The sequence below is a fragment of the Aphelocoma coerulescens genome, chromosome 1, assembly GCF_041296385.1.
Source record: "Aphelocoma coerulescens isolate FSJ_1873_10779 chromosome 1, UR_Acoe_1.0, whole genome shotgun sequence".
Classification (NCBI taxonomy): Eukaryota; Metazoa; Chordata; class Aves; order Passeriformes; family Corvidae; genus Aphelocoma; species Aphelocoma coerulescens.
The window spans coordinates 86,936,987-86,949,204 of NC_091013.1; the positions used below are offsets into that span (position 1 = coordinate 86,936,987).

Consider the following 12,218-nt stretch of genomic DNA (forward strand, 5'->3'; position numbering starts at 1 on the left):
CCTGCTTTCCCTGGGGATTTACCCAGCCTGGAGATGTGGAGGTGTTCTCAGTCCTGTAGAGGTTCACTATGACCAGTCCCTCTGGACCTGCTGTGCCCAGCAGCAGAAGAGGCTGCTGCATTTCCCCTTGGTGCTGCTGCATTAACTGTGTAAGGGCCAGCTCCTGGGTTTGTGTTGAATTCACACGCTGACTGCTACACAAGCCAGGTCGGAACAGTGTGGACTTCAGGCTGTAAATGGGCCTCCATTTCTTGGGCTTATCAGTGCAGAACTCTAAAGATCAGGCCCACATCTTCTGTCATTTTTGGGAATTGTGACATTTGTTTCCCTTTCCTCTCCTGCTTTTCTTGTTTGCTGTTTTTCTTGTTCACTGGATGCCACTGCCAACTCCTCCTTTGTAGTGAAGAACAGCACAGGTGACCTCTCTGTTAAGCTGTCTGTGATCTTTTAAGTCCAGGCTAAGGGAGGCAAAGTGAAAAGAAGAAAGGGCTGTGCTCTGACCTGGTTTAGCTTGTTGGCATGAAATAGCATCCACAGAGCCCCCAGTGCTGCTGTGGGGATGGGGATGCTTTCTTGCAGAGTGCTGGCAGCTGCCTGACAGCCTCTGCCTGTGTGGGTGCACGAGGGGGCTCGGCCTGCACTGGTACGGTGGCTGCAGGCTGGCACTGTGCAGGCAGGAGGGAGGGCACCGCTGCTGTGGTTAGATCCCATCATTAAGGTTATGCACAGTATATTCCAAGCACTTTACAGTGGAAGGAACCTAGAGATGGCCTCGTTAGGCTTCTCCATTGTCAGGCAGCTGTTCTCCATGCCACCACCTCTTCTGGGTCACCCTGAAGAGAGTGAGTTCCTTCCTTGTGCATCAATGCTTTGCATTTTAGTGCTCTTCTCGTTGACTAACTCTGCACCATTTCTAGGTTTATTTTCTTAATGTCTTACAGAAGCCCTCTGGGGGAAGGGTAACACTAGCCCACAGCCATGGAGGGGAAGACCTTGAGCTGAAAACACTTTGGCAGTTTTTTGCTCCAGCTTTGTTGTGTTTGACTTTTGATTATGCATTTGGAGTGGATCTGGACACGCTCCACTCTGCTTTCCAGTAATGGGCGGAACTGCTGCAGGGAGTTAATGTGAACCAGAATTTGAAAAAGCCCTAGGCTTCCTCCTCATCCATAAATTTAGATATATTTCCTTGGCTGCTCTTTGCTGGAGCTGTTAAACTAGAGTCTGCTGTTCCCTGGGCCCTCTTATTGGCATGGTTTTGACAGGGTGAAGTATAAGCAGGCAGGTCAAGAGTAAAAAATAAAAGATCAGGCTGAATTTGGTCATCTTTTCTACCAACATACTGTGGAGAAGGGGAAATCACCCACCCAGGTTGGGTGAAGAAACAGGCAGTGGTGTGCTGCATGTTCCCATTGCTGCTGCTATTGGAAGGCTTCAGCATGGTGGCGATGCTCAGCTCACCTCAGTCAGCCCTCCAGGACAGGTGATAGGGCAGCAGCAGCCATCAGCATGAGCAGACTCCTGCCTCCAAGCACCCACAGGGCCCACACTTTCCCCCGTGTCCCCTGCTTAGCATTGGCTGCTGTCACCCACGGCACAGCCTTGACATCGGCACTGGGCAGCGCTTTCCCTGGTGACTCGTGCAATGCTGCCCGTAACTCCATGAGCAGAGCTGCTCACCCCTCTGCCTGCTCTCCCTGCTCTGAGGAAGGGTCAGGTCCCCGGGAATGGGAGCCTCTCTGCTGCAGCCTTTCCCATCTGATGCTGTGAAGCAGATCCTTTCCTCAGGTTATGCTCCAGTGCACCTCCACTGACATCTACTGGGGCTTGTTCTCATTTGCAGTAGTACAAGGGGAACATAATTTTCCTTAATGTTTTACAATATTCTGAATGTGCCTGAGTGTCAGAGATTGATTCCTGCAGAGATGGCCATGTTCCTGAGTGTGCCTTAGTTTTAAATGCCTCTTTTTTGTATTGGTTCTGTTGCTGTGGACTTTCCAGTGAGGTCCTGAGACCTGCTTGCTATTTTGTGGTATCATGTTTAGCACTCACTTTGAATCTTGGATAGACAGGATGATTTGCAAGCACTTTCCTTTCTTCTCTCTGTACCCCTCCATATCTCGCCTCAGATACAGACCAGCCAAGCTGGCTCTTGCTAATTACTTAGGGAAGCTGTTATCCACAATAGCAGCACTCAGTCTATTTGGAAAACAGATAGACCAATGTGTTGAAGGATGGCTGGTTTTTTCTTGCCATGGTGAGGAGTTTCCCACCCCAGTCTGACTTTGTGATTCTTTTAGAACTGAAGCACAATGATTGGCCAATTCCTTACATGAACCAGCTGTGAACTCTTCTCCACAGAGATGCTCTGTTGTTCCATGCTCAGAAATTGTAATTATCAAAGAAAAATATTGAGCTAAGGCCAAGGTACAGTAACTTTATTACTTGAATAATGGGGGTGAGATGCAATTTGGGAGATGTGGAGGGATTAGAAACACATTGGAACGAGAGAGGAGGATTAGGAGTGGCAGAGCTGAACAGAGCCCTGCTGTTAGTCAGAGCTGCAGTACAAGTGCAGGGGATGAGTAATGGCACACCCAGTCCCACAGGTCTCTGCTCTGCAGGCTGAGTCCCTGCCCCCTTTCTTTCCATGCACACCACTTGTCAAATTCCTGCTAGTGACACCTTTGAAAAATACCTCAAGTCCCTCTGTTGAATCTCTAAAGAGCATTTCCCACTTAAATGGGTTTGCAAATACCAGCATTTGTCCCATCAGACTTCTTAACAATCACAGGGTATAAAGCAGTTTTGCCTGGGTCAGGACCAAGAGAAACAAGATATTTCTCCAGTTACACTTCTCTCTTTTCAATACTTTCCAGGCATCTATCACTGCTAATGCAGTGACCTGCCACACTGTCACACTGTAATGGTTTCACTTCTGATTTTTCAACTCTGATTAGTTCCCCACTCCCACCCACACAGGGATTTGGTGATCTGTGCAAAGTAAGCCTGGGAGATAGTGTGTGAACATGAGTAAGTGTACACATAGATGTTCTTACTCTACTGCATGTCACAAGCTTGGCATTGCTGACAAATGGGGGAACCTGGTCTCTTCCGTTTCTTCTCAGTTCAGACTTACAGGGTGGAATTCCTTCCTGCACAGAAGAGATGTCTGCAACAGAAGTGTCTACATGTATTCCAGTTACCTTGTCTCTCTTTAAAAAATGTGATGGTAGTGACTCTTCTAGGGTGCATTTCACTTGACCCAGTTCAGGTGGACGCTTTACCATGAGCCTGAGCAGGATCATACACGTTTGTTTAGAGACCTCCCATCCTTAGCATCTGTCATGGCAGCACGCCAAGCAGTCCTGCTGATTATAGACTTACCAAAACAGAGACAATGAGCATGGACTGGTTATGTGACACCCGTAAAACACAAAATCTAAAAACTAGGCAATTATCTGGTGTTCTTTTAAATTCCTTGGATGTTCATTTTCTTCCCCTGTAATTTTCCTGACGTTTCACCATGCAAATACACTACTCTAAATAGAACTTTAAAAGGTAGAGATTTAGTGCAGGAGGAACAAGAGGAAATCCTTTGTACACTTCCTTCAGTTGTCTGACGTTAATACTGAAGCAACAGGGCACTCAGTGGCTGGTTGCCTCCCCATCAACTCCCTTTTAAACTGGCTGAACTCAGATGATCTGGCTCTGGAAATGTAATGGTACAAACTGTTCTGAGCTGATGAAGGGAATTCATCCTTGGTGCTGAAGCGAGTGGCTCAAGTGATTCATTGCAAGAGAGAAGCTTACAAAGCCATCAACCATCAGTCTAGTCTGGTGTTTAAGACATGAATGCTTGCAGTGCCCTCATGAAGTTGTGGATGCCTCATCCCTGGAAGGGTTCAAGGCCAGGCTGGATGGGGCTTGGAACAACCTGATCTAGTGGAAGGTGTCCCTGCTCATGTCAGGGGAGTTGGAACCAGATGATCTTTGAGGTCCCTTCCAACCCAAAGGTAGGTTGGTTCTGTGAAGTGATGCTACCATTCTGTACTGGCGTGCCAGTGTGAACACCACATCTGCTGCAGGAGTGTGGCCGCTGTCACCTCTGCTAAACCAGAATCACTCTTAAGAGAGGCTGATTATTAGTTTTTGGAGAACTAAACTCATCTGAGTTATAATCACAAAATGTTGGTGAGCAGATTGTACTGACAGATACTTCTGGTCTGACCTATAAAGATTTTCTTTGTCAGAGTAGCTTATATAGGTTTCCTAAACAAGATAAGTCCCATCAATAAAATAACTTCTTTGGCAGAGTACTTGTGCCCTCACTAGATTTTCTGCTTGCTAGGAAACGATAATAGAGTGAATCATTCCCCAGTGATATACCAGCAGATGCCTAGCTTGCCTGTGGCTTTTGCACAAAAGAAAAGGAGCAGGTAAGGCTGAATTTGTTTTCTGGGTCCTTGCGAGATGAGGCAGCTCCATCTGCTGGTGTCACTGCTCGTGGTCATGTCTGCTCAGGAGCTGCTATTTCTCAGCCAGGCTGTTCCTGATGCCTTGCATCACCGCAGGCCCTAAGGACCCTGCAGGGGACCTCACTGAAGCACTGGCTACTTGAAACCCTGGTGCACTGGCTGATTACACGGGCAAGAAAATAGGAAATGCTGGAAATGTGGTGAAATCAGGTGTATTAGCCTAAAAGTTGTCATTGTCTGCCCCAGCCATGACCACCCCACAAGACTCATTACTTGTGGACTCCCTGATTTCTCACAAAGCTTCTAAAGGTAAGAATGGAGAGACCAGCATTAGAGCTGGGAACAGATCAAAACTGGGGCGTATCCAAACTGATATTCTTTCAAATGCTAAGGAATAAAACTAATGGACTTTATGATCCTTATGGGTCCCTTCCAACTTAACATATTCTGTTATCAAACTTCCTCCCTCACTCCCAGGACCCCTTTAACACTTGCACCCAGCTTGCCCAGGTGAGCTGAGATACTGCCAGTGCCTGAATCCTTATTAGCTTGTGCCTTATTTGATTGATTTCCACCATATTCCTCCACCTGGGACAGGACATTAGATGAATGCTGCATATGATTTATGTGTGAGTTATATGGGGTAGAGGCAGGTTATTCAGTCTGGACATTTTCCCCCCTTAATGGATGGAAAGCTGTAGATAACACAGTGGCTGCAACATCACGACTCTGTTCCATTTACTGCATTGTTTCTCACTAATCTGGGACCAATTCCTGTTCCCAATGACTCCTTAATGTTTAGCAGCAAGGGGTGATGGCTGTGAGTCAGGGTATCAGGGTGTTGGGGGAGTTAAAAAATGGTGATGCTGGGCTGTGAAGGTAAATAGGAGAAGAGGATGGTAATTCTGTGATCCCAGAGGATTTTGTAACAAGGGAACCCAAGGTCAGACCATTGCTCTGCCACAGAGGTCTTATGTGACCTTAGAGAAGTCACCTGCATCTTAAACCCTTGTGAGTTTTGTAGATACAAAAATGCTGCTAGCGAGGATTTCCTTGTTATTTTCTAAGTCCGTGAGAGACTTTTCTCTCTCACAGAAGAGGTAGCAGGGAATGTAAACAACCCAGACACCTGCAACCTTGAAAAGTCTTGTTTATGGTATAGTAGAAAAATATTTTGACAATGGATGTTTTAGGATTTTAGCCAATCACGCCCAAGGGGTGGCTGGCCCTTTGTCCAATCAGGCTATGAAGAAAAAAGTCTATAAAAGAGTTTGTAAAATAATTAAATAAATCAATCTTGCTGCACAACTCCTGCCTGCTGGATCTTCTCCTCCTCCTCCTCCCTATGGCTGCGGGACACGGTGATATACCGTAGGAACCAGGCCTGTGGTAATAGAGTTTAGGTATTGTTAGGTATTGTTTAGGTATTAACTTCTTCTGGCTTCTAGAATTCAGTCCCTTTGACTCTATATGGAGGAAAATTTGTGTTCTCCAGCCTTGCAGGAGAATTTGACTGTTCGTAGTTCAGCATAGGGAAGGCACTCTGATTCTTCAGTGACAGAATCTAAGAGAATGGTTCCTACCAGGTTTCTGACAGTATATCTGCAGGGTAGATAATGCATTTGCCAGGATGTCCATCTCATGGTGCTTCTCTTTTTCAGGCACAGCATCTGTGGCAGTCGCTGGCATCTTTGCAGCCTTAAGAATCACAAAGAACAAGCTCTCTGACCAGAAGTTTGTTTTCCAGGGAGCTGGAGAGGTAGGAATGTTCCTGAGTTTGTACCTTAATAAGCTCCATCTTCAAATTTAGCGAGGGAAAAGTCAACTGTGAAACTTCCTGCAAGGCTTGGCTTCGTGAGGATGAAGCACAGAAGCAGGTTCCTTGTCACTGTGCAGGATTGGGCCCCACAGGTGGATCTTGCTGCTGTGGGGAAGTTACCAACAGTCTTTCAGTGACCTCTTGGCCCACGAGTCCTGGGCAGACTTCGTGGATACTACGAGGATGCCCATGTGTCAGTGGGGTTTTAGGTACCTTTAGGGAAGTCTCTTATGAGGCAGGGTGCTGCAGAAATATTAAGGAGGCTGGTTTGAGTTCTCAGGGTTGGTGTCTAGGGTAAACCAGAACTTCTTTAGCAGCAGAGTCTAAAGGACTCAGACTCAGAAAACTGTAAGAACACAACCTTGCTTTCTGGAGTCAGTGCCCCATGGCAGAAGCCAGGTCACCTGTATGGTGCTTTGCTCAAAGAGAGAGCAGGAAGAAGAAGCCTCCAAAGCCTGGTCTGTGGACTAAAGGTGTTGGTCCAGGACCTGTCTCAGTTCTCACCCACCTGTGAGACTTTGGGAAGATCTGTTACTATTTGTCTATCCCTCACTGAGGCAAAGATTGCTCTCGCTCTCTCTCCACCCCTGCTAGCAGACACATCTGTGCTGGTCACCATCTCTGTGGCACAGAGCCCCTCCTGCCTTGTTAGTCCCCATCTGGGCAGGAGGGCCAGGCACAGCTGTAGGACCACATACACACAGCATGTCCAGGGCTGCTTTCCCAGGCAGGAATGGGAGAAGACTTTCCCCATGGCCATGTTTCAGATGCAGCAGTCCCGCTTGGCTTTGAGTTCCTCTGTACTGGCATTGCCACCAGCATTTTTTAAGTGTCTGCCTCTTTTCCTCCCCTGCAGCAGCTGGTTTAAATTATGGATACAGCCCCTGCTTGTCAAGGTACCACCTCTGCTTCTTCAGCCTGACCTGCAATCTGCTCTGCTGAATAATTGTGAGGGGTTTTATTTATGGCAGCACCTACAATGCTAAAATCAGCCCCATGCCTTGGCACTGTACCACCTTGGAGCAGACAGTCTCCCTGCTTTGTGCAGTGCTGGGGGATGACCCAACCCACCTCTCATTTAAAACCTTCCCCCAAAAGATAATGATATCCCAATGAAGCATTTACATTCTGTGTTCCAGGCTGCAATGGGAATAGCTCATCTCATCCTCATGGCCATGGAAAAGGAAGGAGTTTCACGAGAGGATGCCATCAAAAAAATTTGGATGGTGGACTCCAAAGGACTGATTGTGAAGGTGAATTTGTCTCCAGAGCTGAGTCCCACTCCCCTGCCATCCACTGCCAGCTAGAGAGGCCAGAGCAGGCAGATACCTTGGACCTCTGCTCAGCCCTAAGTAAAGACTGCAGTTTTATTGGTGTCAGCATTGCTGCTCCTGCTTTCAGAGGACTAGGACTCATGGTGACAAGCATGTGCCAGCAGCACTGGCTGCCCTAAAGGCAATGCTTTGGGCTGGGCCTCTAAAGTGGAAGGGTACCCCGCTGGTCATGGCCTCAAGCAGTGCTGGAAGTCTTGCACATCATATGGGTATTACCACAGCAACATTGTGCCCTGCTCAGTGACCCAGCCTCGCCCAGCTCCATTCTGCACTCCCTGTGTCCCCAGGGCCTCTGCCCTTGTCTCTCCTCAGGAGAGAGACAGAGAGAGGAGACTTGTGCTTTATGTACAAGTGAATGGCAGCCAGGTCCTTCCTCCACACAGTCAATGTACTTCAGTGGGTGAGAGGAGCAGAGGCCGGCCCAGTGTGACATTACACCAGCAGCTCGATGCCTGACTGGCTGATACTGAGGTCCTGCTATGTGGAATCTGCTTTAGGTAGAGGGCTGAGAGATGAAATGAACTAAAGATGAGTTACTATATTATGTGTCCACCTTTTGCCAACAGACCAAAGTTTGACTCCTCCTTTTTCCTCACAGGGCAGGAGCCACCTGAACCACGAGAAAGAAATGTTTGCCCAGGACCACCCCAGTGTGGACACACTGGAAGAAGTTGTGCAGAAAGTGAAGCCTACAGCAGTTATAGGTGGAGTTCACTTAATATAACCTTTTCCTGTCAATTCAGTTCTTAGGAGAGTTTCTGTCTTTCTTCCAGAGTCTCCTTTTGTTCTCCTAGTCAAAACAAAATGAGCTTTTTTCACCCTCATTTTGTCAGTTGAGTTCTCCATATCCTTTTCACGTTAACTATGGGGCACAGGTTCCTCACTTTTGGAGCTGTAGGAGCCCTTCCAGACAGGGCTGTAGAGGGGAAGTGCTGGGGGAGGTAGGATCTCAGACTCTCAAGCAACAAACGTTGCCCCATCAGGCTGGGCAGGACAAGAATGACAACAGGCACCTCAGGCAGGTCTTTGGGAGGCAGACTGGCCAAAACACTGGTGTTCACTCTGCCTGGAGGAGCAGAGGGCTTTATTTTGAGACAGGCTTTTAATCTCACTGTCAGATGAGAAAGTAATATTGCCACCTGCATCTCCAGAGATGAAGCCCATTCCCTCCCACAGTTCATATCCCAATCCCAGAAGGAGCAGCCCGATTCACTGAAGTCAGACAGTGGGAAAGCACCACCTCACTGCTGTTGCTGTTGCAGGTGTCGCAGCTGTCGCAGGCGCTTTCACTGAGAAGCTGCTGAAGGACATGGCAGCCTTCAATGAGAGGCCCATCGTGTTCGCCCTGAGCAACCCCACGAGCAAAGCAGAGTGCACAGCGGAGCAGTGCTACCGCCTCACCCAGGTACTGCAGCTCAGCCCGGGGAACACAGGGCAGGCTGTACCCAGGACACCACAGTGGGGCTGGCCAAACAGCTGACAGCCTGCATAAGTTACAATAAGACACATTTGAGCTGCTCATCAAGACAAACTTTCATGCTGTGAGGAGGGTCAGCAGGTGGAGCAGGGGGTGAGGCCAAGATTGCTCATGTAGTCTCTGTCCTTGCAAGCTTTCAAGATGAGACTGGGTAAAGCCCTGATCAACCCAGTCCGATTTCATAGCTGACCCTGCTGTGAGCAAGAATTTGTGTCCCTACCAGCCTGAATTACTTGGTGATCCTCTAAAGAAAGCGCTTGCCTCTTTCATCCACAGCTGTCTGAGATGTCCCATCCTCCCCAGTTTCTGTCTCCTGTGTTTTGCCAACCTAGTTGTTTATGTAACTATTTCATCACCCATCTTAGAGCCAATGTCACTGAAGAATTACAATCATGTGGATTGACTTGGCATGAGAAAGGAGCCCTTGTCTCACTCTTTTCTTTGCCCTCCCCACCACCTGCCTATGGCCAGAGCAATCACACAGCCCCAGACCTTTATCTCACATCAGTCTCTCTTCATACTCCATAAATGGTTGATAGAAAGGTAGGAAGACTCCTCAGCAAGATCAGAGCACTTGCAGTACACACACACACACAGTGCTCAGTGGCCCTTTCCACAGCCCTGATCATGGCTCTGGGGGGTGGGTCCTCCCAAAGTGTCAGCTGGAGGTGGCTCTGGTGGAGATGCCTCTGCTGACTGAGATTTGGCAACCCTGAGCACAGATCATGATGAGCAGCAGAAATCTAAGTCTTCTCTTCTGAATCTGAATGCTTCTTTCTCTCTTTGATCAGGGCCGAGGAATATTTGCAAGTGGGAGTCCATTCCCAAAGGTAACCCTACCCAACGGACAGACCTTCTTCCCCGGCCAAGGAAACAACGCCTATGTCTTCCCAGGAGTGGCACTGGGAGTCATTGCCTGCGGGGTCCGGCACGTCTCTGATGAAATCTTCCTCATCACAGCAGAGGTTTCCAACTGACATTTAACTGATATTGTAAAAAAGGTGATAAGAGGCACATGTATCTACTTCAGGTGTTTTAAAGAACCTGACCCAGGACAATGCGTGGAGGGGAAATGGCTCAGCCTCAGCAAAAAGCTGCAGCCTTCTCCTGGCTCGGGGAAAGCTCACATTTCCATTACACCTACAGAGGTGCAGGAGCCATGACAGGGTTCTCCTCCACTACTGGTGCCCTAACACAGCAGTTCCCCACTCCGGCTCCAGTCTGAAGTCTGTAATGAAATGTGTACACACGTGTTTGAACAGGTCACGAGTTCCCACTCAGGACTAGTCCCAGCCCCAGTGCTGCTGTGGTTTCAGCCACTTACCATGTAATGCTAGGGAATGTGGTATGTACTTGAGACCATCCCTAAAAACTACCATTCTCTTCTTTCCAGGTTATTGCTGCTGAGGTGACAGAGCAGAATCTTGCAGAAGGAAGACTCTATCCCCCTTTGGACAGCATCAGAGAAGTGTCTCTCAAAATTGCTGTGAAAGTGAGTATTTCCACTCTTATTTCCACTTTTCATGGTAGGGAGGACAGGAATTGCCCTGGCATCATTTTTCCTTTGTGTTTTTTTAATTCAATTTATTCTTAAGTCTAAAGCAATCATTCTCAGGAATTCTTCTGGCCATAATTGCTGCTTTGATTTCTTCCATCATTAAAACCCAAATGTGAAAAATACATTCTGACTCGGGGTGCTTCACAGCTCACAAAGCTCTGCTTTATTGCTTGAAGCCGTGAGTCCTTCAAAAAATGAGGTTTAGAGTCAAATTCAAACATGACTCAAGTTGCCAAAAGATTTTCAGTTCCAAATTGCTAATTTGGAACCTTTCCTCCTGTATTTAGTAAGGACCTAAGTATTTAAATACTATTCCAGATCTAGGCTTGTCTAATTATGGGTTTACTGCCCTGTATATATCAGATCTGTAAATCAGAGACACCCACTGAGGATCTCCTTGGCCTGCTCAGAGCTACTGATGGATGCAGAGTGTAGCCAAGGCACCCACGGGTGTGAGCAGAGCTGGCCAAAGGCTGCTCTCCTTCTTCACCTGCACACCCCGACCATTCTGCCAGGGCAGGGTTCTGCATTTCTTACCAGCCACTGGTTGCAGGCAGCTTGCATTTCCTCACCCAACTGAGGGTGAAGTGCAGCTGACTCACAAAGAGAAAAAACTGCACAACTCTGAGAGGAGAAAAGAGGGAAAACACAGACAGGGCCAAACTGCAGTTGGTTTCAACTTCATCACGTGCCAGCATTGTTTCAGCAGCTCATTTGGCTTATCTTTTTGCAGATTGTTGACTGGGCCTACAAGCACAGCCTCGCTTCTTGGTACCCCGAGCCAGCAGACAAGGAAACCTTTGTGAAACAGCTCATGTACAGCCCTGACTACGATTCCTTTGTTCTTGACAATTACAGGTGGCCCCCTGCAGCCATGCAAACACAAAATATATAATGTTTTGTGAGAACTGTTCTCTCCTTTTTGCCATCAGTCCCTGTGGCCCATGTCACTGCTGATATAATGCAACTCCAGGCTTGCAGAATGATAAAAGTAAATGAATCCAAGTAGTTTTTTACTTGCCACTTATTTTTGTCTGGGGGAGTATGTCAGTAGGGAATAAAATGGAGTCCAGGGTGGGCAGTGGGTACACCAATGAGAGAGACAGACTGGCTGCAGCCCATCCCAGTCATTCAGCACTGCTGATTGCTGATTGCTTAACATACTGCCTGCTCTCAGCTGCCCTGGGATAAGCTACCTGGGCCACCTCAGAAGCACAGAATCCCATTGCTACTGGGAGTGCCCATAGGAAGCTCAAATCCACGTGGCCATCCCTCACACATGACAGCCACGCTTTGCCTGTGGCTCTCTGGATGTAATGGGAAGTGTGTGCATTGCCCTGGGAGGGCTGCATACTTGGGAAGCACTGCTCTTTTCTGCTTCCAAAGTCCCTGATGTTTGGGGAGTCTCAACCAACCAAACTGGTGCATGGGTCACACAGCCTGGCACTGGCATCTGCCACACCCCATGGAAACAAACCCCAAAACCTCCCTCAACCCCGTGGGGACAACAGACCCCCTCTCCTCCTCAATTCAGGTGGCCCTTCAAGGGAAC

At 48.0% G+C, this 12,218-nt stretch overlaps 1 protein-coding gene across 4 annotated transcripts in view; it reads left to right on the forward strand.

The window, feature by feature from the left end:
• ME3 (malic enzyme 3) overlaps positions 1–11,682 on the forward strand; it is a 119,591-nt gene extending 107,909 nt beyond the window's left edge. For 3 of the 4 annotated variants that reach the window (XM_069015745.1, XM_069015764.1, XM_069015754.1), the window contains 7 exons: positions 6,140–6,237; positions 7,437–7,550; positions 8,230–8,335; positions 8,894–9,036; positions 9,900–10,073; positions 10,502–10,600; positions 11,400–11,682. In XM_069015745.1, coding sequence (XP_068871846.1) covers positions 6,140–6,237; positions 7,437–7,550; positions 8,230–8,335; positions 8,894–9,036; positions 9,900–10,073; positions 10,502–10,600; positions 11,400–11,561 — 896 coding nt within the window. In that variant the 3' untranslated portion in view covers positions 11,562–11,682. Of the gene's footprint in view, positions 1–6,139; positions 6,238–7,436; positions 7,551–8,229; positions 8,336–8,893; positions 9,037–9,899; positions 10,110–10,501; positions 10,601–11,399 lie in introns of those variants that run through there. The other variant, XM_069015773.1, reaches the window with a different exon arrangement.
• Positions 11,683–12,218: the final 536 nt, after the last annotated feature.